Below are 25,786 nucleotides of genomic sequence, written 5' to 3' on the forward strand. Positions count from 1 at the left end.
CGGCCCCCGGCCCCCAGCTCCCGGCCCCCAGCTCCTGGCCCCCGCCCCCGGCCCCTGGCTCCCAGCCCCCGACTCCCGGCCCCCGGCCCCCAGCCCCAACTCCCGGCCCCCGGCCCCCAGCCCCCGGCCCCCAGCTCCCGGCCCCCAGCTCTTGGCCCCCGGCGCCCACAGAGCCCACACCGTTCGCCCGGAGCAGGGACAGGGATGGGGGGGGTGGAGGTGGCGGCCGGGTCTGCCCCCTCTGGCAGGTGGGCATGGCCTCACGCCCAGGTGCCCATTCACCCACAAAGGGCACACCTGCCTCCCCCTGCACCCACCTTAAGAGTCTCCTTCCTGGCGGCCTTGGCTGTGGGGGACACACACTCCCGGTCGGACCCGTTGCACAGCCGGCACTCCGCCTGCAAGACCGGGAGGGGCGGGAGCAGGCATCGGCGGGCTGGGCAGAGGGCGGCAGGGGACCCTGACACGCACCCCTACAGACAGACCGGGAGGGGCGGGAGCAGGCATCGGCGGGCTGGGCAGAGGGCAGCAGGCGGTCCCCGTGGCGGGCCCTCTAATGGGGTCCCCGTGATGGGCTCTCCAATGGGGTCCCCGTGATGGGCTCTCCAATGGGGTCCCCGTGATGGGCTCTCCAATGGGGTCCCCGTGGCCGGGCTCTCCAATGGGGTCCCCGTGGCCGGGCCCTCCAATGGGGTCCCCGTGGCCGGGCCCTCTAATGGGGTCCCCGTGGCCGGGCCCTCCAATGGGGTCCCCGTGGCCGGGCCCTCTAATGGGTCCCCGTGGCGGGTGGGAACTCACCGGTGGCAGCTTCCAGGCAGAGCCGGGTGTCGGGGGCCGCTCCTCCCGGGTCAGCGAGGGGCCGTTGTGCTCCCCGTCCGTCCCTGGGGGGGAGCCCGTGGGGGAGCCGCGCAGCGGCAGCCTGGCTGCCCCCGGGGCCGCCGTGGGAGGCAGGCAGCCTGGGGGGGGGGAGCCATGTGAGGTGGTGGCACTGCCTCCTCCCAGCCTGGGCACTCCCAGCTCCCCTCCCCTGCCCGAGAGACAGCTGGCCGGAGGCAGGAGGGGCCCCGGCCTGCACAGCCCTGGCTGAGGCCCCCCAACCAGGCCCCGCAACCAGGCCCCCTGACCAGCCCCCCCGAACCAGGCCCCTAACCAGGCCCCCCCAACCAGGCCCCTGACCAGCCCCCTAACCAGGCCCCCCCAACCAGGCCCCTGACCAGACCCCCTGACCAGACCCCCCGGACCAGGCCCCCTCACCAGCCCCCTGACCAGCCCCCTGACCAGCCCCCCTGGACCAGGCCCCCGGACCAGCCCCCTGACCAGCCCCCTGACCAGCCCCCCCGGACCAGGCCCCCTCACTAGCCCCCTGACCAGCCCCCTGACCAGCCCCCCCGGACCAGGCCCCCTCACTAGCCCCCTGACCAGCCACCCCCCGGGCCAGGCCCCCTCACCAGCCCCCTGACCAGCCCCCTGACCAGCCCCCGGACCAGCCCCCCAAACAGGCCGCTGACCTGGGCTGAGGGGGTCGGGCTCATTCTCGCCGTCGCCGAGGAGCGGGGTGCGGGCCAGCCGCCGGGGCGCGGGCTTCGGGGGGGCGGCGGGCGGGCAGAGCGAGAGGCGGCGCTGCAGGGCGGCCTCCTCCTTCATGGCCCGGGCGCTGGGCGGCCTCTGGAGGGACGGGGGTGGGGGCGGCGTCAGCCGGGGGCGCAGGCCGGAGTCAGGCTGAGGGCCAGGGGTCCCAGGCAGGGGCGTCTCAGAGAGGGGCCTGCAGGTCAGAGCGCAGCGTCGGTCCGGGGCCCCCCCGCCCTGGCTGGCTGCGGACCCTGGCCCCACGACCGCCCTGAGGTGGCAGGGCCGCCCCTGCCAGCACCGCCTGGGGGGAGTGCGATGGGGAACAGCCCTGGCACAGACCCAGAGCGGGGGCGAGCGGCCATGACAGCCTCCTGCCCGCCTGCACCCCGTCCAGCCCGCCCCTTCCTCGGAGGGAAACGCCGGCCGGAGACGGCCCAGGAGCGCCCACAGGTGTGCCCCGCGCCCACTCAGTCAGCTTCCACTCCAGGGCGAGCTCCCTCCCCGCCCAGCAGAGGGAGCCCCCTCCCCGCGCAGCCCGCCTCTCCCCACCGGCTCCCTCACAGCCCAGCCCCCGGGGCGGGAGGGGGTGACATGGACAGTTGAGGGTCCCGTCCCCACCACTCAGCCTGCTTCCTAGACGGGAAAGGCCCGGCTCCGGAGTGAAGGCCTGGCCCTGTGGACGCGCCTGTGGGTGTGGGGAGCGGGGACCCGTCCCCCTGTGGCCTGTCCACTCCGCTGGACGGACGTGCTCCGAGCCATGCCCTGCCCCTGCCGCCTCCCGGCGCTTCCTGCCAGGCCGGGACAATGGCCACTTTCTCCCTGGCCGGCCGGTGGGCGGGTGCAGACAGCCTTCCTGTGACCGCGGGCGGGCGGGCGGCGGGGGGGGGGGGGGGAGGGCTGCGGGAGTGGGCAGGGTGGCACAGGGTGTCCTGTGCCTGGTGGCTCCCTCAGCAGCTCCCAGGCCTCCGCTGTGCCCACTGCCCGGGTCAGAGGGAGGGCTCCAGGCTGCAGCGAGGCCAGGCTGGCCCCAGCCCCGCTCCCTCGTCCGTCCTGCCACCCATCCTGTCGCCTTGGGGGGGACGCATTCCTCAGAGGCTGGGATTTGGGCCCAAAGTCACAGCTAATTGACAGTGCCCACGCCTGAGCCCAGGTGGGCTAATGACACAGCCATGTAACCATCCATCTACCCACCATCCATCTACCCACTACCCATCCATCCATCTACAATATCTACCCACCATCCATCCACTCACCCATCTCTCCATCCATCCATCCATCCATCCATTCACTCACCCATCCATCCACTCAGCCATCCATCCATCCATCTACCCCCCATCCATCCATCCACCACCCATCCATCCATTCACCCATCCATCCATCCATCCATCTACCCACCATCCATCTATCCACTCACCCATCCATTCATCCATCCATCCACCATCCACCCATCCATCCATCCATCTATCCCACATCCATCCATCCACCACCCATCCATCCACTCACCCATCCACCCATCCATCTACCCACCATCCATCCATCCACTCACCCATCCATCCACTCACCCATCCATCCATCCACCATCCATCCATCCATCCATCCACCATCCATCCATTCACCCACCATCCATCTACCCACCATCCATCCATCCACTCACCCATCCATCCACTCACCCATCCATCTATCCACCATCCATCCATCCATCCATCCACCATCCATCCATTCACCCACCATCCATCTACCCACCATCCATCCATCCACTCACCCATTCATCCACTCACCTATCCATCCATCCATCCATCTACCCATCGCTCACCCATTCATCATCCCTCCGCCCACTGGCCTATCCACCTACCCAGCCTCCAGGCACCCACTCATCTCTCTACCCATCCACTCACCTGCCCATAACCCATCTGCCCCCCATCCATTAATCATCCACCCCACCATCCATCTACCCATCCACCCATTCATATACCCATCCACCCATCCATCTATCCATCCTTCCATCCATTTAGTCACCCATCCATCTACCCACCCACCCATCCATCCACCCACCCATCCACCCACCCATTCACTCATCCATCTACCTATCCATCCATCCATCTACCCATTCATCCACCCACCATCCATCTGCCCATCCATCCACCCATCTGCCTATCTTTCATCTACCTATCATCTATCCATCCATCCATCATCCATCTGCTTGTCCATCCATCCATCTGCCCATCTATCTGCCTATCCATCCATCCACCACCCATCCATCTATCCATCTACCCCCCATCCATCCATCCACCATCCATCCATCTGCCTATCTCCCATCTATCCACCATCCATCCATCCATCCATCCATCTGTCCGTCCGTCCGTCCATCCATCCATCATCCATCTGCCTATCTCCCATTTATCCACCATCTCCCCGTCAATCCTCCCCTCCCTTCCTCCTTCTGTGGCTCCTTCTAGCCAGCCCCCAGCACCTGACTTCCCTTCTTCCCACCTCCTTCCATTCACCCGATAATCAGACCCCAATGGCTGACCGAAGGCACGGAAAGACCCAATTCGAATGCGACAAGGTGGGTGAGGTGAAGCCCTCTCCCCAGGGCCCCTCGTGCTGGGAGCACAGGAGCCGCCGTCCCCTGCGATGTCCTGGTTCTCCACCCCCTGCTCCTCCGCCACCTCACACCTCACCGACACCCCTCGGCCCCAGGGCACCTGCCCTGCCCTCCTGACCCCACCCCTGCTCACACCGCCCACCTCACCGGCTCCCCCTCTGCCCAGGGCACCTGCCTGCCCTCCTGACCCCACCCCTGCTCCTCCGCCACCACCCACCTCACCGGCTCCCCCTCTGCCCAGGGCACCTGCCCTGCCCTCCTGACCCCACCCCTGCTCCTCCGCCACCTCACCGGCACCCCCTCCGCCCAGGGCACCTGCCTGCCCTGCTGACCGGCCGGGCTCCTGGAACCCCAGTTTCCACACGGAGCTGAGCACGACTCTTCCCAGGGGCTGTGCTCCTCTCACAGTGGGGACCCCCCCGACCCCGCCCTGGACGCCCACCTTCAGGCCACAATCAGGTCCCTGTGCCCGGGTCAGGGCTGCCAGGCCGTGGGCATCCGCTGCCGCCGGAATTCCCGGGGCCTGGGCTCCGGCTCCTCCGAGAAGGAATGGCATCCCACCGCCCACCTGCAGGCGGGGTCCTGGACCCTCTGACCACACCCTCTGACCACACCCTCTGACCACCCTCCGGCCATGGCGCCCTCAGGGAGCCTCTGACCACACCCTCTGACCACACCCTCTGACCACACCCTCTGACCACCCTCTGACCACCCTCTGACCACACCCTCTGACCACACCCTCTGACCACCCTCTGACCACACCCTCTGACCACCCTCTGACCACACCCTCTGACCACCCTCTGACCACACCCTCTGACCACACCCTCTGACCACCCTCTCTGACCACACCCTCTGACCACCCTCTGACCACACCCTCTGACCACACCCTCTGACCACACCCTCTGACCACCCTCTGACCACACCCTCTGACCACCCTCTGACCACACCCTCTGACCACACCCTCTGACCACACCCTCTGACCACACCCTCTGACCACCCTCCGGCCATGGCGCCCTCAGGGAGCCTCTGACCACACCCTCTGACCACACCCTCTGACCACACCCTCTGACCACACCCTCTGACCACACCCTCTGACCGCACCCTCTGACCACACCCTCTGACCGCACCCTCTGACCACACCCTCTGACCACACCCTCTGACCACCCTCTGACCACACCCTCTGACCACCCTCTGACCACACCCTCTGACCACCCTCTGACCACACCCTCTGACCACACCCTCTGACCACCCTCTGACCACACCCTCTGACCACCCTCTGACCACACCCTCTGACCACACCCTCTGACCACACCCTCTGACCACACCCTCTGACCGCACCCTCTGACCACACCCTCTGACCGCACCCTCTGACCACACCCTCTGACCACACCCTCTGACCACCCTCTGACCACCCTCTGACCACACCCTCTGACCACACCCTCTGACCACCCTCTGACCACACCCTCTGACCACCCTCTGACCACACCCTCTGACCACACCCTCTGACCACCCTCTCTGACCACACCCTCTGACCACCCTCTGACCACACCCTCTGACCACACCCTCTGACCACACCCTCTGACCACACCCTCTGACCACACCCTCTGACCACACCCTCTGACCACACCCTCTGACCACCCTCTGACCACACCCTCTGACCACCCTCTGACCACCCTCTGACCACACCCTCTGACCACACCCTCTGACCACCCTCTGACACCCCCTCTGACCACACCTCTGACCCACCCTCTGACACACCCTCTGGACCACCCCTCTACCACCCTCTTGCCCACCTTCTGACCACACCCTCTGACCACAACCCTCTGACCACCCACCCTCTGACCCACACCCTCTGACCACCCCCTCTGACCACACCTCTGACCACCCTCTGACCACACCCTCGGACCACACCCTCTGACCACCCTCTGACCACACCCTCTGACCCACACCCTCTGACCACCCTCTGACCACACCCTCTTACCACCCTCTGACCGCACCCTCTGACCACACCCTCTGACCACACCCTCTGACCACACCCTCTGACCACCCTCTGACCACACCCTCTGACCACACCCTCTGACCGCCCTCCGGCCATGGCGCCCTAGGGCCCGGGAGCGGCCAGCCTGCCTCTGGGCCCTGTGGTCAGGGGGGTTTGCTCCGGGGCTGGCAGAGGCCACGGCAGCGGACAGTGTGGGCGCTGCCCCTGCCCACGGCGGCCAGCGGCGTTCTGACCGGGACAGGCGGGCCCAGCTGTGCCCGAGGGAGGTGGACGGGGCTCCGGGCAGCGCCGACGTGGCCGGGCCCCAGAGCCGCCTCTGGCGGGCAGACACGGTGCCAGGCCCCGCGCCCACGCTGCCTGCGGTGCACTCCACGCGGAAGGCGGGCGCTTGCCTCTCTGCCCGCCACCGCCGTGGGAGGGGCAGGCCGGGGAAGGACAGACAGCTCCGCCGGTCAGGGGCCGCTCCGTCCAGACTCGCTCAGGCCCTAAGGCCGGGGTCACGGGGGCAGAGAAGGCCACGCAGGCCTGAGCCACCCCGCTCCCTGCGCCCACCCTGCGCCCGGCCGCCACGGGGGGGTGGGGGGGGGTCCCGATGCGCCAGCGGCCTGAGCAGCCCCGGGGCCCGGGGCCTGGGCACAGCGCCGGCGGAGCCCAGACTGGGGTTCAGGGGGCCTGGGCGCGTCCCATGATGCACTGCCCGGAGAGGCGAGGGGGTCAGACACCGCCATCGCGGCCGGCGTGCGGAGGCCAGGCCCCGCGGGGAAGAGACCGGCCATGCCCGGCCCCAGAGGTGGTGCAGCCTCAGGTCCGGGGCCCCTGCAGGGAGGGGGTGCCGAGGGCGGGCGGGAGAGGGTCCGGCCGGTCCGGCTGGGGCGTCCCGGACCAGGCGGCTGAGTGGCGGAGCCGGGAGAGAGGCAGACGCGCGTGGCCTGCGCAGGACACGACGGCCATTATCGCGAGATTCTCAGCAAACTCAGCGCGGCCACGTGGCTGTGGGTGAGGCAGCCCCTAGCCCCCGCCCACCTGGCCTCCTGACCCACACGGACCAGCGGCCAGCTCAGCGCCGTGGGGAGCAGCTGGCACCGCCCACGAGCCACTTCCTCTGCCACAACGCCCAGCCGGGCTCCCGGCGCGGCCCTGAGCAGGCTGACCATGGCGGCCAGCCCAGCGGCCCCGGCTGGCCCAGTGGCCCAGCCCAGCCGCCCCAGCCCAGCCGCCCAGCCCAGGGGCCCCGGCTGGCCCAGTGGCCCAGCCCAGCAGCCCAGCCCAGCCGCCCAGCCCAGCCGCCCAGCCCAGCGGCCGCAGCCCAGCCGCCCAGCCCAGCCGCCCAGCCCAGCAGCCCAGCCCAGCCGCCCAGCCGCCCAGCCCAGCCGCCCAGCCCAGCGGCCCCAGCCCAGCCGCCCAGCCCAGCCGCCCAGCCGCCCAGCCCAGCCGCCCATCCCAGTGGCCCAGCCCAGCAGCCCCATCCCAGCCGCCCAGCCCAGTGGCCCCGGCTGGCCCAGTGGCCCAGCCCAGCAGCCCAGCCCAGCCGCCCAGCCCAGCCGCCCAGCCCAGCCGCCCAGCCCAGCGGCCGCAGCCCAGCCGCCCAGCCCAGCCGCCCAGCCCAGCTGCCCAGCCCAGCAGCCCAGCCCAGCCGCCCAGCCGCCCAGCCCAGCCGCCCAGCCCAGCCGCCCAGCCCAGCCGCCCAGCCCAGCAGCCCAGCCCAGCCGCCCAGCCGCCCAGCCCAGCCGCCCAGCCCAGCGGCCTCAGCCCAGCCGCCCAGCCCAGCCGCCCAGCCGCCCAGCCCAGCCGCCCAGCCCAGCCGCCCAGCCGCCCAGCCCAGCGGCCGCAGTGTGCTGTTTGGATGTTCTCGGCCGTGGGCCCGGCAGGAGGGGGGGAGACGGAGTACAGGGGGTGCCAGGAGCCCAGCCAGGAGCCGGGGACCGCCCGCTCTCCCAGCCCTGGGCCTGCGCCCACACCTGCACAGGACACGGGTTTGGGCCCCGGGCGACCTCACGCCACGTCATGAAGCCCCTCCTGCCCCCCACGGAGGGCACGCCGGCCTGTGCGTCCTCCCTGCAGGCAGCTGTTTCCTTTTCTTTCTTTTTTATTTTTATTTTTTTATATTTTATTGTTTTTTTACAGAGAGGAAGGGAGAGAGATAGTTAGAAACATCGATCAGCTGCCTCCTGCACACCCTGCACTGGGCAACCAAGGTGCATGCCCTGACCGGAATCGAACCTGGGACCCTTCAGGCTGATGCTCTATCCACTGAGCCACACGGCCCCGGCTCCTTTTCTTTCTTTTTTAAAAAAAATACATTTTTATTGATGTCAGAGAGGAAGGGAGAGGGAGACCGAGAGGAACATCAATGATGAGGAGAATCACGGATCGGCTGGATCGCCCCCCTGGGGTTCGAGCCTGCACCCGGGCCTGTGCCCCGACCTCCTTGAATCAAAACTGACCTCCAGGTTCCCAGGTCACCGCTTGGCCCTTGAGCCGTGCCGGCCGGGAAGTGGCCTTGCTGTGCTCAGGTCCCTCCTGGCTCCGCGAGGGAGAACCGCGAGGGCAGGAGCGGCCAGCCGGGCTCACCCAGCCCGCGGGGTCGCCCCGCCGCTGAGCTGGCCGCCTCCTGGGGCCGGGCCTGTGAGCCTGGGCCCAGCTGGGCCTGGCAGAGCCGGGCAGAGGGGGCCCAGGCCGGTGTCCCACACGCCCTGACCACAGGGGCCTGCCGGGGCTGGACACGGCTCCTGTCTGCTCGCCCTGAGCCCTCGGCCCAGCGATGGCCACGGGGAGGCAGGTCCGTGGGGGCGGGCGGAGGGCCGCCCGGGAGCCGGGACCTTGCGCCCAGGGCCCGCGGCCTTCCCACCGACAGCCGGATGCCGGGGAACCGGCCACCAGGGAATCGAGTCCCGTGGGGCCGAGGGAGACACGCCGAGGATGGTGCTGCTCACAGGTGAGGCCTGCTGGTCGGCTGGTGGCGGGTGGACGCCGGCCGGGGCCCTGCAGACGGTGCAAAGCTCGGTGCCGCATACTGAGTGCCACAGCCACACCGAGCGGCCGGGGCCCCGCCGAGGACTGGGGGTGTCCGCCTGTGAGCCCAGGCCCCCCCAGAGGACTGGGGGTGTCTGTGTGTGAGCCCAGGGGAGGACTGGGGGTGTCTGCCTGTGAGCCCAGGCCCCCCCAGAGGACTGGGGGTGTCTGTGTGTGAGCCCAGGGCCACCCCCCCCTCCGAGGACTGGGGGTGTCTGCCGGTGAGCCCAGGCCCCCCCAGAGGACTGGGGGTGTCTGCCCGGGGGCCCAGGCCCTGCCAAGGACTGGGGGTGTCTGTGTGTGAGCCCAGGGCCACCCCCCCTCCGAGGACTGGGGGTGTCTGCCTGTGAGCCCAGGCCCTGCCAACGCTGGGGGTGTCTGCCCGGGGGCCCAGGCCCCCCCAGAGGACTGGGGGTGTCTGCCCGGGGGCCCAGGCCCTGCCAAGGACTGGGGGTGTCTGTGTGTGAGCCCAGGCCCCCCCAGAGGATGGGGGTGTCTGTGTGTGAGCCCAGGCCCCCACAGAGGATGGGGGTGTCTGTGTGTGAGCCCAGGGCCACCCCCCCCTCCGAGGACTGGGGGTGTCTGTGTGTGAGCCCAGGCCCCCCCAGAGGATGGGGGTGTCTGTGTGTGAGCCCAGGGGAGGACTGGGGCTCCTCCTCAAGTGTGAGCCTCCTCTTCCCGACTGCGGAGCCGTCTCCAGGCTGCAGGCAGCGAGGGGGGAGGGCACTGCACCCCAGGGGGGCACAGGACACAGGACAAGACTGTCTATCAGGGCGGGCGGGGGCGGGGCGGGGAGGCCCAGGGCCCACCAGCCCCCTGCAGACAGGCGGTGCTGAGGAATGCTCCGGGCTCCGGCCCAGGGGCCGTGTACACAGCAGGTGCTCAGCGACCCTGAGGTCGCGCCCTCTCACCTTCACAGCTCTCCGCGGGCAAGAACAGGTCGGGGCGCCAGGCGGGAGGCGTCTCAGGGAGCCTGGGCTCCGTCCCCCTGGAGCGCACCCAGGGGTGTGGGCTGTGACCTTCCAGAACCTTCCCCGCTGCCTTCTGCTGGCCAATGCTGGGCGTGTCCTGGGCCCGCCCGGCTGGAGGGTCGCTCTCCCCGGTGCCCCTGCCGGCTGCTGCCATGGCGGGTGTGAGGGGGGGACGGCACAGGGTCTGCCCGCCGCCCGGAGAGCAGGCGGCCCGCGCTTGGCCCCTCGGTGTCCGGCCGCCTGCCCCTCTGCCTGTGTACGGTTCCCGTGGCGCCGGAGGAGGCCCGGCCTCTGTGCCAAGGTCTCGGGGCGGCGACGGCAGGAGAATCCCACCGGAGCCTCCAGGGTGCGGCTCAGGCTGAGCATCGACCTGCGAGCCAGAGTCAGGGCTCCACCCCAGGGGGCGTGCGGGAGGCAGTCGATCCATGACCCTCTGACCATGGATGTCTCTCTCTCCCCCTCTCCCTGCCTCTTGCAAACCAATAAAAATATAAAAAAGAAAGGAAAGGGAAGGGAAGCATCAGCACAGAGACGCGCAGCCCTGTGAGCCTGCGTCCCTCCGGGCACCAGGGTCACGGCCGGCTACGGGGAGACCAGGGAGCCCTGCCTCCTGGGGTGGCCTGGGGCGGTGAGCCCGGGGGCCTGCATGGGGGAGGGGGCGGGAGGCTGAAGACAGAGCTCGCAGCCGGGCTGTGGTCGGTTGAAAAGCCGGTGCCGGCCCGGGAAAAGGCACTGTGTGCGCCCACACAGCGGGTACCGGGCGCCGTGCGGCCGGCGTCTGGGGGTGTCCCCGAGCGCGGTCCAGTTCGGGCGGCCAGTGCCCTGCAGGCGGCCTGGCGGACAGACCCTCCGGCCGGCCGGGGCGGCCCCTCCCGTGTGCGCTCCGCTCCGGCCGAGGCTGGGGCTCCGGGCTGGGGGGCCGGTCCCTCCCGTGTGCGCTCCGCTCCGGGCGGTCCCTCCAAGGCTCCGGCTCCGGCTCCGGCTCCGGGCTGGGGGGCGGTGATGAGTGGCCGCCGGGGACACGGCCCGATCCACAAGCCGCTCCCCGGCTCCCGGGCTCAGGCACAAACGGAAACGCAGACGCGGCTCAGACACACGACCTGGGCAGTCGGTCACCGGCCCGTCTCCGCCCGGCGTCTGGGACACGGCGGCCAGAGCCGGGCGCAGCCGGAGCGGGGGCCGGGCCCAGGGCCGCTCCTGAGGCCGCTGGCCGCCGGGAGTGCGGGGGTCCCCTTTGCAGGGAGAAGTCCCCCCCACCCCACCCCACCCCCTTGGCTGAACTTGGAGCCCCCACGACAGGGGGCTCTGGTCTGACCCACATGACCCCAGCCTGTCCCTGGCCCCCTCTCCCCACGGCGATGGGGAAAAAGGTTCCCACCAGTTATGTCACCTACGAGTGACATCACTGGCAGAGGCGTTACCATGGCCACCTGTGACTCAGCCTGGTGATTGTTTATTGTTCATCCTCACCTGACGTATTTTCCATCAATTTTTAGAGAGAGAGGGAGGGAGAGGGAGAGACAGAGAGACATCCGTGTGAGAGACACTATCGGCTCCTGCACACATGCCCCGGCCAGGCCCGGTGAGTCTGCAATGGCGGGACATGCCCTTGACTGAAATCGAACCCAGGACCCCTCAGTCCGCAGGCTGGCGCTCTATCCACTGAGCCACACCGGCCAGGGCCAGGCTCCCTGAGTTTAACCAACTGGAGGTGCTGGTCACGAAGAGACACCTGGGGACCTGGCGTACCTCTGCCCGGTGCCCGGCCTGAGAGGCTCCCCCGGGGGGCGAGGGCGGGGGCGGGGGCAGGGGTGTGCTCAGAGGACGGGGAGGGGGCAGCAGGGCTCCAAGGCCGGAGACTCCACCCTCCTCACCCCCCGAGGTGCCCGCCCTGCCACCCCCGGGCAGGACCTGAGCTCCAAGTTCCCTGTGTGCCTTTCCTCCCCGTCTGCTGGGAAAAGGCCACACAGACACTCACACACACTCACATAGACACTCACACACACAGACACAGACACACACACACATACTCACACATACACATGCACACACAGAGACATACACTCACACACACTCACATAGACACTCACACACACAGACACAGACACACATACTCACACATACACATGCACACACAGAGACATACACTCACACACACTCACACACATACACACACATACTCACACACATACACATGCACACACAGAGACATACACTCACACACACACATACACACACATACTCACACACATACACATGCACACACAGAGACATACACTCACACACACTCACACACATACACAGACACACACATACTCACACACATACACATGCACACACAGACATACACTCACACACACTCACAAAGACACTCACACACATACACAGACACACACATACTCACACATACACATGCACACACAGAGACATAAACTCACACACCCACTCACAAAGACACTCACACATACACATGCACAGACACACGCACATACACAGACACACACAGAGATACATACACACTCACACACAGACACACACACATACTCACACTTACACATGCACACACAGGGACATACACTCACACACACTCACATAGACAGACACACATACATACACACTCTCACACACACATGTGCGCGTGCACACACACGCATACTCACATGCTCACACAGAGAGACACACATATGCACACTCACACATGCACACACGTGCACACACAGAGATACATACACACTCACACACTCATACACACGCACACATACTCACACATGCACATGCACAGACATGTGCACACAGAGAGACATACACTCACACACTCACATACACACACACACGTGTGTGCGCGCACACACACACATACTCACACTCACACACACCAGCCACGTCCAGGTGTGCACCCGGGCGCCCGGTCCCCTCCGGCCGACACCCCAGAGGAGCCCAGGACACCAGCTCGCCCAGATCGGATGGGGCTCCCTGCAGGGGCAGGGAGTGGGTGGGAGCGCGGGAGAGCGGCTGGGATCATGGTGGCCTGTCCATAAGCAGCAGGGCGGGAGCGCGGGAGAGCAGGCGGGAGCACAGCGGCCTGTCCATAAGCAGCAGGGAGTGGGCAGGAGCACAGGAGAGCCGGCGGGAGCACAGCAGCCTGTCCATAAGCAGCAGGGAGTGGGCAGGAGCACAGGAGAGCCGGCGGGAGCACAGCGGCCTGTCCATAAGCAGCAGGGCGGGAGCGCGGGAGAGCGGGCGGGAGCACGGGAGAGCGGGCGGGAGCACAGTGGCCTGTCCATAAGCAGCAGGGAGAGCGGGTGGGAGCACGGGAGAGCGGGCGGGAGCACAGTGTCCTGTCCATAAGCAGCAGGGAGCGGGCGGGAGCACGGGAGAGCGGGCGGGAGCACAGTGGCCTGTCCATAAGCAGCAGGGCGGGCCCTCGGGAGAGCGGGCGGGAGCACAGTGGCCTGTCCATAAGCAGCAGGGAACGGGTGGGAGCACAGGAGAGCCGGCGGGAGCACAGCGGCCTGTCCATAGCAGCAAGGAGCGGGCGGGCCCTCGGGAGAGCAGGCGGGAGCACAGCGGCCTGTCCATAGCAGCAGGGCGTGGGCGGGCCCTCGGGAGAGCGGGCGGGAGCACAGCGGCCTGTCCATAGCAGCAGGGAGCGGGTGGGAGCACAGGAATGCCGGCAGGAGCACAGCGGCCTGTCCATAGCAGCAGGGAGTGGGCAGGAGCACAGGAGAGCCGGCGGGAGCACAGTGGCCTGTCCATAGCAGCAAGGAGCGGGCGGGCCCTCGGGAGAGCAGGCGGGAGCACAGCGGCCTGTCCATAGCAGCAGGGCGCGGGCGGGCCCTCGGGAGAGCGAGCGGGAGCACAGTGGCCTGTCCATAAGCAGCAGGGAGCGGGCGGGCCCTTGGGAGAGCGGGCGGGAGCACAGCGGCCTGTCCATAGCAGCAGGGAGCGGGCGGGAGCACAGGAATGCCAGCGGGAGCACAGCGGCCTGTCCATAGCAGCAGGGCGCGGGAGCAGCCGGCCGAGTCTGCCCCGCGGGACCGGGAGCATCAGCAGCCCCGTCACGTCTGCACCGCAGCCATGACGTGTTTGTTTGTGGCTTCATCCATATATAGTCACACCACACACGCGGGGAGGGCTGGGAGCCGCTGGGAGGCCGCAGGGGGAGGCAGGGGAAGGCGGCAGGGGGAGGCCAATGGGGAGGCTGCAGGGGGAGGCCGCAGGGGGAGGCCGCAGGGGGAGGCAGGGGAAGGTGGCAGGGGGAGGCCAATGGGGAGGCAGGCAGGGGGAGGCATGCCTGGGTGGGAGCTTGTGGCAGGCGCTGCGGGGAGAGGGGTGGAGAGACAGCCCGGCCCCTCCGGCTCCGAGCTCGGCGGCTTGGCAGCACCTAAGCAGGCTGCGGCCGGCAGATCGGCATCGGCAGGCCGGGCCCTGGGAGGCCCATTGCACAGGCGAGGACACCGAGGCCGAGCCCACGGGACCTGCCGGCACCTGGGCGAGGGAAGCGTCTGCGCTGGGCCCGCGGCGTGGCTCAGGGACTGAGCACTGACCTATGAACCTATGAACTCTTGCTAATTCACTGCAATTGGAAGTTGCTAACACTTTTTTTCAGAACACTGTCTATGGCAGCCAAAGCACAAATAGTTGCTGTTTGTATCCTAAAATGTCAGTAAATGGATTTCTACCAGATACTATCATTTTTTAAATATTCACATTTAGAAAAAAGTCAAAATTCTGAAGATATTCTGTATTTTCCATAAAATTAGAAAAATGAATATTTTCATGTTTTCCAAGACATAAACATGTAATGTAACTTGGGATACTCGGTCCCAGGGCGGGGCGTGTGGGAGGCGGCCGATGCCCGGCTCTCTCAGATGCTGATGTCTTTGTCTTCTCCCTCTTCCTCTCGGAGATCAATAAAAAATAAAACGAAAGTGAAAAAGAGCTCAGGCCGACGGGAGCCCACGCGAGGCCCCCCCTGAAGGGCCGCCGCCCAGGGAGGTGCTGAGCGAGACGAGGGCCCGGACACCGGCGCCCCTGCCCCCGCCGAGCCAGAGGCCGGGATCAGGGAACAGGCTCTGCGGAGGCGAGGGGGCCGCCTGGCCAGGGCCCCCCTCCCGCCCGTGGCCCAGCCAGTGAGGCCGACCGGGGACGCAGAGACCAGCCGCTGCAGCCGCGTGGCGCGGAGGCTCGCCTGGCACTGCTGGCAGCGGGCGGCGCCGCCAGGGGGTGAGGCTGGAGCCGGCGGGGCAGCAGGGCACGGGGCTGTAAGGCGGGTCCGGGCGGCGGGCACAGGCCTGGGACACGCTCTGGCAGGCGGTGAGGGCTCCTCCGATGTGCCCGCCCTCTCCCCGCTGGCGGAGGACGGGGGCCGGGACTCCCGGGGGGCCCCTCGCCGCCCGGCCAGGCCCACAGGGGGCGGGTGAGGGGAAGTAGGGTTCTCGGGCCTGGGGGCTCCGGGCGGGGTCGCAGGCGAGCAGGAGGCAGGCGGTGAGGGGCCTGAGTGGGGGGCACAGGGGTCCCACGGCTTCCTAACTTCTTAGTCTGTGGGGGCTTTTTCCCGTTTGAAACGGCCGCGCGTGGTGGGGACCCCGTCCTCCGGGCCCCCAGCTGTGCCCTGCCCGGGGCTGAGGAGGAGGCCTGGCCGTGCCCACGGGAGCCCTGACAGAGGCACCCCGCTCGGCGGACGCTCGCCCGCACGCCTGGGGCCCCGGGGCCAGGGGCCCCTCCGGGACACCGGCCGGCTTGGGGCGGGGAACGGACTCCGGGAGGAAAGCCCGGCCCAGCACCCTCGCCACCCAGGCCATGGGAGGACGGGCGCCCCAGGGGGACGGGATGGTGGCAGAGGAGGGGCGTGCCCCCCCCACCCCGTCAATGAGGCCCAGACGCGCTCTCCGCTCCGGCCAGCACCCCGGGCAGCGACAGCAGCTCTCCGACCCCAACCCCGATGTCCGGGCGCCTGGCCGTCCCCAGGGAGCCGGCAGACACCTCAACCCTGGGGCACAGAGCTCGGCAGAGCCCCTTCCCGGGTGGAGCCTAAAGGCCAGGGCGGCCGGTGGGGCAGGGCACAGAGCCGGGGGCAGGGCACGAAGGGTGGCCAGGCCGGCGTGGGGCAGGGAGGGCCTGCGTCTGCTGGACTGGCGTGACTCTGGCCTGGGGTGGGGGCCTGGCCTTCTCGTGTCGGCTGATGGGCGAGCAGAATGCGCAGCCCCTGGAACGCAGCCCCCGGCCCCCAGCCCCCGGCACAGCCCCGGCCCCGGCCCCCGGCCCCCGGCCCCCGGCCCCTGGCACAGCCCCAGCCCCCGGCACAGCCCCGGCCCCGGCCCCCGGCCCCCGGCCCCTGGCACAGCCCCGGCCCCGGCCCCCGGCCCCCGGCCCCCGGCCCCTGGCACAGCCCCAGCCCCCGGCACAGCCCCGGGCTCCGGCCCCGGCCCCCGGTTCCCGGCCTCCAGCCCCCAGCCCTCGGCACAGCCCCGGGCCCTGGCCCCCGCCTCCAGCCCCTGGCACAGCCCCAGCCCCCGGCACAGCCCCGGCCCCCGGCACAGCCCCCGGCCCCCGGTTCCCGGCCTCCAGCCCCCGGCCCCCGGCCCCCAGCCCCCGGCCCCGGCCCCTGCCCCCCAGCCCCTGGCCTCCAGCCCCCGGGCCCCGGCCCCTGCCCCCCAGCCCCGGGCCCCGGCCCCCAGCCCCTGGCCCCCAGCCCCGGGCCCCGGCCCCCAGCCCCCGGCACAGCCCCGGGCCCCGGCCCCCGGCCCCCGGCCCCCAGTCCCAGGCCCTGGCCCCCAGCCTCCAGCCCCTGGCACAGCCCCAGCCCCCGGCCCCCAGCCCCCGGCCCCCAGCCCCCGGCCCCCAGCCCCCAGCCCCCGGCCCCCAGCCCCCGGCCCCGGCCCCTGCCCCCCAGCCCCCGGCCGCCAGCCCTCAGCACGCAGCCCCCGGCACACAGCCCGGGACCTTTAGCGGCTCTGCCCACAGTCACCCAACAGACAGCATACAATCCTGGGAGCCGCTGCCACGGTGATGGGACATGAGGCGGCTCTTTAACGGCCCTCTGCGTCCACACCCACAGGCGGGCGTGGGCACCCGGCCGCCAGCTCAGCCACCTCCCCCTCCCGCCCAGCTCACAGCCCTGGCCTCCCTGTAAGGCCCACCCAGTTAATGCCCGGTGCCCGCTGCCCGGGCTGATGGGACGGGGGCAGCATGGAGGCCGCTGAGGCTCGGCTCCTGGCCGGGAGGGGACAGGCCAGCTCCTCCCGGCTCTGGGCCGGCCTTCCAGGCCACCACGTCTCTGCCCGCCCGGCCCTGTCTGTCCCCCTCAGAGGGGCCTGCCCGGCTGCGAGGCCCCTGAGTGGACAAGGGGCCGTGACCCCCGTCTGCTCACAAGGGGCAGCCTGGCCTGGGGGTGGGGTGTCCCCCAAAAGCTGCATGAGCAGGCAGGCTGTGGGCTTTAACCTCCGGCTGAGCCCTTCCTCGGCGGCCGGCGGTCAGAGGGCCCGGGCAGGCTGGCCCACTCCACTCGCCAAGTAAAATGCCAGGTCCTCCTGCCAGGCCGGCACTCTGCCCGCTCCCTCCCGCTCAGGAAGCACCGGGCCGGGCAGGAGGCAGCATGGGAGGCAGGAGCTGGTGAAGGGGATGGGGGGCAGGAGGGATGCCCGGCCCCGGCCACTGACCTCCCTGCTCAGAGCACCTACTGCGTGCCAGGCCCGGAGAGAGCCCCGAGGACACACTGAGGCGGCAGAGACCAGACCCGGTGCGGACAGCCGCGGGGGCTCAGCTGCTCCCGCTCCACGCCGTCCTCCCAGGGCCCAGCAGGCGGAGAGGACAGAGGCAGCCGCTGAGAACACGCCTCGGGCAGCACAGAGCGTCTGGCACAGAGCGTCCGGCACAGAGGGTCCGGCACAGAGGGCCCGGCACAGAGGGTCCGGCACAGAGGATCCCGGCACAGAGGATCCCGGCACAGAGCGTCCGGCACAGAGGGTCCGGCACAGAGGGTCCGGCACAGAGGGTCCGGCACAGAGCGTCCGGCACAGAGGGTCCGGCACAGAGGGTCCGGCACAGAGCGTCCGGCACAGAGCGTCCGGCACAGAGGATCCAACACAGAGGGCCCGGCACAGAGGATCCCGGCACAGAGGATCCCGGCACAGAGGGTCCCGGCACAGAGGGTCCGGCACAGAGGGCCCGGCACAGAGGGTCTGGCACAGAGGGCCCGGCACAGAGCGTCTGGCACAGAGCGTCCGGCACAGAGGGTCCGGCACAGAGGGTCCGGCACAGAGGGTCCGGCACAGAGGGTCCCGGCGCAGAGGGTCCCCCAGCACAGAGGGTCCGGCACAGAGGGTCCGGCACAGAGGGTCTGGCACAGAGGGTCCGGCACAGAGGGTCCCGGCGCAGAGGGTCCCCCAGCACAGAGGGTCGGGCACAGAGGGTCCGGCACAGAGGGTCTGGCACAGAGGGTCCCGGCACAGAGGGTCCCAGCACAGAGGGTCCGGCACAGAGGGTACGGCACAGAGGGTACGGCACAGAGGGTCCCCCGGCACAGAGGGCCCGGCACAGAGGGTCGGGCACAGAGGGCCCGGCGCAGAGGGTCCCGGCACAGAGGGTCCAGCACAGAGGGTTGGGCACAGAGGGTCTCCCGCTGGAAGGAGGGCAGGGAGCTGACAGGCGGCAGGGATCGGAGTCGGGGTTACTCTGAGCCCACTGGGACTCACAGGGGGTGCTGAGCAGGTGGTGTGCTCATATGCATATATTTATTAAAATGTATTTCCATTCTTTTCAGAGAGGACGGGAGGAGAGAGATGGAAACATCAGTGATGAGAGAGTCTGATCAGCTGCCTCCTGCACACCCCACACTAGGGATGGAGCCCACAACCCAGGCACCTGCCTTTGACCAGAATCAAGCCTGGGACCCTTCCGCCCGCAGGCTGATGCTCTATCCGCTGAGCTGACCGGCCAGGCTGGCTCATGTTTCAGATCTGGGGGGGGGGGGGGGGGCAGGACAGGAGGAGCCAGAACAGAGAGCCTGTGGGACGGGTGTCCTCTCCCCAGACAGGGCCTGGCGCTGGGGGAGGCTATGGAGCAGGCTTGGGGACTGCACTAGGCTCGCTCACCCTGGGGGCTCCCACAGCCCTCAGAGCTGGCCAGCTGGACTGAGCCCTGCAGGACAGGGGCGGGGGCTGCCCTCACTGGCTCCATGGCCCCGTGACCTCGGATGGCCCGGTGACCTTGGGTGGGCCTGTGACCTTGGCAGAGCTCGCTGGCCCCTCCTCGCACCCTCAGGGCTGTGACCCTGGATCCAGAGGTTCCTCCTCGGGGTTGGGGGGGGGGTCCCCTGAAGCCCTGAGGCTGGCCCAGCTCAGCCCTGTGGCATGCCGCCCCCCATGGCCTGTCCCGGCCGGAGGGTCACTGCCGGGTCTGCCCCACGCCCGCCCTGGCCGTGGGTCAGGCGGTCCTGGGCACACGCACCCAGCAGGGCCCACTCCCCAGCGCACGCCCACCCCACACCACCCGCTCCGGCCTGTGCGCTGAGAGGACACAGCGACCCAGCAGCTGAGGTCTCCGCCCGCCTCGCCGAGTCCCCACCGAGGACGGGACCTGCTCAGCAGCGCCCGGAGCGGCCGGCGGGGAGGACACCGGACAGACCAGGGGCTGCCCTCCCCGAGGTCGCCCTGCCCGGCGAGTCCCTCCACCGCAGGCGCCGGGCACCGACGGTCCCCCCTCTCTGACGGCACAGCCCCTGCCGGGCCGCCCCCGCATCCGGCTCCCAACACGACGGCGCCCGCCCGCCAGCCGCTGCCACCCTGCGCGGGCCTGCCGTGTGCCAGGGCCTGCCATGTGCGTGTCCCTGCACACGTGTGCCAGGGCCTGCCGTGTGGGAGGACTGCCCTGTGCGAGGACTGCCGTGTGCAAGAGCCTGCCTGTGTGCCAGGGCCTGCCGTGTGCGTGTCTGTGCACCCGTGTGCGAGGACTGCCGTGTGCGAGGACTGCCCTGTGCGAGGACTGCCGTGTGCCAGGGCCTGCTGTGTGCGAGGACTGCCGTGTGCCAGGGCCTGCCTTGAGCGAGGACTGCCGTGTGCGTGTCTGTGCACCCGTGTGCGAGGACTGCCCTGTGCGAGGACTGCCCTGTGCGAGGACTGCCGTGTGCGAGGACTGCCGTGTGCCAGGGCCTGCTGTGTGCGAGGACTGCCGTGTGTGAGGACTGCCCTGTGCGAGGACTGCCATGTGCCAGGGCCTGCCGTGTGCGAGGACTGCCGTGTGCCAGGGCCTGCGTGTGCCAGGGCCTGCCGTGTGCGAGGACTGCCGTGTGCGTGGACTGCTGTGTGTGAGAGCCTGCCTGTGTGCGTGGACTGCTGTGTGTGAGAGCCTGCCTGTGTGCGTGGACTGCTGTGTGTGAGAGCCTGCCTGTGTGCGTGGACTGCTGTGTGTGAGGACTGCCGTGTGCGAGGACTGCCGTGTGCGAGGACTGCCGTGTGTGTGTCCGTGCACACGTGTGCCTGCGCCAGCGCGGGCTTCCCCACAGGACAGCATGCAGCACGGTCCCCCAAACAGCCCGGAGCCGGTCCCATCAGGAGCTCCCCCCCACGCGCAGCTGACCCATCCCTCCAGGGGGAGAGCCCTGGAGAGCTGGTCCCGGGCACCAGCACGTGGCACCCCCCGCGGGGAGGGTGGGGAGGGGGCGTCCTCTGTGGGCTGGACCGGCCCCAGACACCGGCCTCTGGGGCACCAGGCACTGCCAGCACCTGCACGCGGCCCGCCCCCGGCCATCGGCTTTGTCACCTCCTACACGCCAGCCGCCACCCACACCCACACCCACACCCACACCCACACCACGGCCGCCTGCCTGCCTGCCCCGCCCCGCCCCGCACACCGCACGTGCGGGCAGACAATGGGACCGCAGACCCGGAACCAGCCCAGGGGAGGCAGACGCCCCCCACGGCCCTCCCCCCAGCTGCCTGCTGTCCGCACAGCCGGTCAAGTTCAAGGAGCCGCCAGGCCCCCGGCCAGGGAGGGGGCACACAGGCCTGGGCAGGCGCCCACCGCGGGGGTCCCGCCCGGCTCACGTCCCAGGAGCTCCAGCCCCCAGGCGGGGCCCAGCCGGCGGGGCCCTGCGTCTGTCCGGACCCGGTGGCTGGGACGATGCCAGGGCCACCACAGAAGGCGCCCGCGGGCCGGGCCACGGCAGACACACACGTACAGTCTCCCTGTAGGAAGTGAGGAAAGCGGGCAGAGCAGACGCCAACCAGCGGCCTGGTCCCGCCCAGCCACGGGGAGCCACCCTCCCGGGCGGTCCACACCCAGGCCCTGGCACCCTCACCCCGGCCACCGGGCGGCCCAGCCCAGCCCAGGCCGTGCTGGTCCCCACCTCCCGCACCCAGCACCTCCAGGTGCTCCGGACCGCTCTCCGGCTCCGGAGCCGTGGGGTCCGGGGAGGCGGCGGCTGGAGGGGAGCAGGTGGGCCCTCGCCCATGGACCGGGCCCAGCTGCCAGACCCAGCGCAGCGGGAGGCCACCCGAACCCAGGCCGGCCCTCCCCGCACACCCGCCCCTGGGCACCGGCACCGGGCCGCCCCGGCAGACCGGCCGCTCCCTCCGCTCCCGCCCCGCGGTCCGGGCGGGTCCGAGGGGAGCCGGTCCCCGGGGCCGGCACCAGGGATCGCTGTTCCCCCACCAGACGCCGGGAGCTCTGGACGCCAGCCTCGGTCTGTCCGCCCCCCCCCCCCCCCCCCCGCAGCTCCTACCGTGCGGGCAGCTGGGCGCGGGGGTTGGCGAGGCGGCGCGAATGCCAGAGGACGGATCCCGGATCCCGCGTTTGGAGGGAGGGAAGGAGCAGAGGGAGGAGGCAGGGGTGGGGGGGAGGGGGGAGGGAGGAGAGGGGAGGAAGAGGGCGGCTGCAAAACCCGGGCGGGATCGCCAGGAGCCGGAGCGCAGGGATCCTAGGCCACACTGGCCCTCAGCTGCCCGCCCTCCCCTCCTGCAGGGACCCCAGCCCTCCCCCTCCCCTCTCCAGGAACCCCCTCTCCCAGGGGCCTCCTCCCCCAGGGACCCCCTCCCCCAGGAACCCCCTCTCCAGGGGCCCCTCTCCCAGGCGCTCCGGGCTCACCTCACCCTGGAGCACGGGGGGCTTTCCTCGGCTCAGGCAGAAGACCATCGCCCTGCCCCCGCCCCCGCCTGTACCCCATCTCCCTCCTCTCCACCCAGCCCCCCGCAGTGACTCCCGTTTCCCAGCGGGAGACTGAGGCCGGGTGCAGAGCGGCACCGTGGACTCGGCCGGACCCTGACTCCGGGCTGGGCCCGCCTGGGTGCCCCGGGAGCAGCAGCGTGCCCCGGGGGCGGGCAGGGTGGACTCGGCCGGACCCTGGCTCCGTGGCCTGGGTGCTCTGAGCAGCAGCGTGCCCCGGGGGCGGGCAGGGTGGACTCGGCCGCACCCTGGCTCCGGGCTGGGCCGGCCTGGGTGCCCCGGGGGCGGGCAGGGTGGACGCCTGGTCCCGGCCGCCCTCCTCGCTGCCCGAGGCCAGTCCGCCCCGGAGGGCCGGCAGGCTTCGCGGACGCTCCGGACAGTCTGCTGCAGGCCCTGCCCGGCCCGGTCCTCCCTGGCCGAGGCCCCGTCCCTGGCCGGTGCTCAGTGGTTAGAATGCCGGCCCGCCACCGAGGGGTCGTAGGTTCGATTCCCGGTCAAGGGCATGTACCTGGGCGGCAGGTTCAAATCCCCAACCTCAGTCAGGCACGAGCTGAGCAGGAGGCAACAATGGGTGTGTCTCTCTCACATCGAGCTCTCTCTCTCCCCCCTTTTCTCCCTCCCTGCCACTCTCTCTAAAAAACCCACGGAGCCCTCACCGGTGTGGCTCAGTGGATAGAGCGTCAGCCTGCGGACTGGAGGGTCCCGGGTTCGATTCCGGTCAAGGGCATGTACCACATCCCCAGTGGGGAGTGTGCAGGAGGCAGCTGATTGATGTTTCTCTCTCCCTCTCCCTTCCTCTCTGTGAAAAGCCAATAAAAAATATTTTTTAAATCCAGGAGAAAGCGTCCTGGGGGGATTAAACGCTGCGGCCCTCACCGCTGACCAGCAGGTGCCTGGCCGTGGCCACCGCTCCCCAGGGGCGCGTCCGTCCCCCTGGCTCCTCCAGGCGGCGCCGGCTCCAGGCCGCGGGCGCGCTGGGGCCGCCCCAGCCCTGCCCTCCCTCTGGCCGGCCGTGCCCTCCACCCGGCGAGGAGAGGAGTGGGTGCGGGAGGAGCGGAGAGGTGGAGAGGCGGTGACCTGCCCCCGCCGGGCCGAGTCACCTCAGGTGTGGGCATGAGCAACAGCTGCTTTCGCTTCTCCGGGACCTGGGCTCCCGCTGCGATTCCCCGGGCGGCCTCTGGGGGGCGCTGCACCGCCTGGGCCTTCCTGACCAGGCCTGCTGCCCGCCCGATGGCTGAATCCTCCTGTCTCCTCTGCCATCTCCTCCTCCTGTCTCTGTCCCTCTGTCCCTCTGTCCCTCTCTCTGTCCATCTGTCTGTCTCTCTGTCCCACTGTCTCTCTGTCCTGTGCTTCTGTCTCTGTCCATCTCTCTGTCTCTCTGTCCATTTCTCTGTCTCTCTGTCCCTCTGTCTCTCTGTCCATCTCTCTGTCTCTCTGTCCCACTGTCTCTCTGTCCATCTCTCTGTCTCTCTGTCCCACTGTCTCTCTGTCCATCTCTGTCTCTCTGTCCATCTGTCTCTCTGTCCCTGTCTCTCTGTCCATCTCTCTGTCCCTGTCTCCCTGTCCCTCTGTCTCTCTGTCCCTCTCTCTGTCCCTCTGTCTCCCTGTCCCTCTGTCTCTCTGTCTCTGTGGGTCTCTCTCACACACACATCTCAGCCCTGGCTCAGGCTGACGCATGGTAGTGATAACGAGGTGAATGTAGTGGAGTTTCCCACCTCCCTTTTTTCACATCCATATTCTTTTCTTTTTTAATATATTTTATTGATTTTTTTACAGAGAGGGAGAGAGGGACAGAGAGTTAGAAACATCGATGAGAGAGCATCATCGACCAGCTGCCTCTTGCACACCTCCTGCTGGGGTTGTGCCCGCAACCAAGGTGCATGGCCTTGACCGGAATCGAATCTGGGACCTTTCAGTCCACAGGCTGAGGCCCTATCCCCTGAGCCACACCGGTTTTGACCACATCTATATTCTTATTGATTTCGGAGAGGAAAGGAGAGGGAGACAGAAACACCCATGATGAGAGACCATCACTGATCAATCGGCTGCCTCCTGCACGCCCCACCCTGGGGATGGAGCCCGCATCCTGGGCCTGTGCCCCAGCCGGGAATCGAACCCTGACCTCCTGGCTCCTAGATTGACGTCTGCCGCAGAGCCACGCCGGCCAAGCTGTCCCACCTCGGGCAGCTGTGCTGGGGGCCGGGCGCCCCCTGCCCTTGGGCAGCTGTGCTGGGGGCGGGCACCCCCTCGGGCAGCTGTGCTGGGAGGGCACCCCCTCGGGCAGCTGTGCTAGGGCCGGCGGGCACCATCTTGGGATGAAGGGCGCTCAGGCCTGGGCGGCCGCCGTCCTGGGGGCACTGGATTGAGGGGCTGAACTCCGACCTGCCCGGGTCACGGGCCAGTCCCCGAGGTGGCACCGGGCGGGGCCAGCGCCCGCAGGGCATTGAGGAGGCGCAGGGCCCGGTGGGCGACAGGCCTGGGAACCCCTCTCGGAGGTCCCACCAGCTGGACGGGCCCGGAGGACGGGCAGGTCTCTACGCCCAGGCTGCACCTGCTCCCGCCTCAGGCTCCTGCGGGGCCGCCCGGAGCTCAGCGGGACCCCCTGACCCGGACCCCTGCCCCCTGACCCCGGACCCCCGCCCGGGACCCCTGCCCCCAGAGCCCCCGCCCCCCTGGCCTCGAACCCCCCGCCCCCGGACCCCCTGCCCCCGCCCCCTGACCCCCGCCCCCCTGACCCCGGACCCCCTGCCCCCCTGTCCCCGGACCCCTCGCCCCCAGACCCCCCGCCCCCGCCCCCTGACCCCCGCCCCCCTGACCCCGGCCCCCCCGCCCCCGCCCCCTGACCCCCGACCCCCTGACCCCTGACCCAGAACCCCCTGACCCCGGCCCCCCTGCCCCCCTGTCCCCGGACCCCTCGCCCCCAGACCCCCCGCCCCCGCCCCCTGACCCCCGACCCCCTGACCCCGGCCCCCCCGCCCCCGCCCCCTGACCCCCAACCCCCTGACCCCTGACCCAGAACCCCCTGACCCTGGCCCCCCTGCCTGGGACCTTCTGCCCCGGACCCTGCCTGTGGGTGTGGGGGTGCTCGGCCGGCACCGGGGGGCCAGGTGGCAGGCCTGCCGGGCTCCGGGGCCATGTGGGTGGGGTTAGGGTGGACCCTCTTCCTTCAGGGCCCCCTGGGCTTCTGCTGCCGGCTGGGCGCTCTCGCCGAGGGCACCCCTTCCTGAGAAGGCCCCCCAGGACGGGCTCTCTGTGCTCGATGGCTCCGGCCGCGCGGCTCCTGCTGCTCTCGCTGGCGTGTGAGGGCCGCCCGCCCCAGAGCCTCCTCTCGGGAAGTGAGGCCTCCTCTTGGTGGAAAGGTGGCCGTGGAGGAGGAGGAGGGAGGAGGAGGAGGAGGAGGGGGGAGGAGGAGGGGGGAGGAGGAGGGAGGAGGAGGAGGGAGGAGAGAGAGGAGGAGGAGGAGGGAGG

General features: G+C 69.6%; 1 protein-coding gene across 2 annotated transcripts in view; it reads right to left on the reverse strand.

Moving 5' to 3' along the window:
- The window catches only part of OSBPL5 (oxysterol binding protein like 5), a 40,535-nt gene extending 18,558 nt beyond the window's left edge, over positions 1-21,977 (reverse strand). The window contains exons 1-4 of one of the 2 annotated variants that reach the window (XM_045578254.1): positions 21,879-21,977; positions 1,509-1,665; positions 799-956; positions 318-473 (exon numbers count right to left, since the gene is read on the reverse strand). In XM_045578254.1, the coding sequence (XP_045434210.1) occupies positions 318-473; positions 799-956; positions 1,509-1,644 (450 nt within the window). In that variant the 5' untranslated portion in view covers positions 1,645-1,665; positions 21,879-21,977. The remainder of the gene's footprint in view (positions 1-317; positions 474-798; positions 957-1,508; positions 1,666-21,878) is intronic. The other variant, XM_045578255.1, reaches the window with a different exon arrangement.
- Positions 21,978-25,786: the final 3,809 nt, after the last annotated feature.

Source organism: Pipistrellus kuhlii, unplaced genomic scaffold (genome assembly GCF_014108245.1).
Source record: "Pipistrellus kuhlii isolate mPipKuh1 unplaced genomic scaffold, mPipKuh1.p scaffold_m20_p_91, whole genome shotgun sequence".
Lineage (NCBI taxonomy): Eukaryota > Metazoa > Chordata > Mammalia > Chiroptera > Vespertilionidae > Pipistrellus > Pipistrellus kuhlii.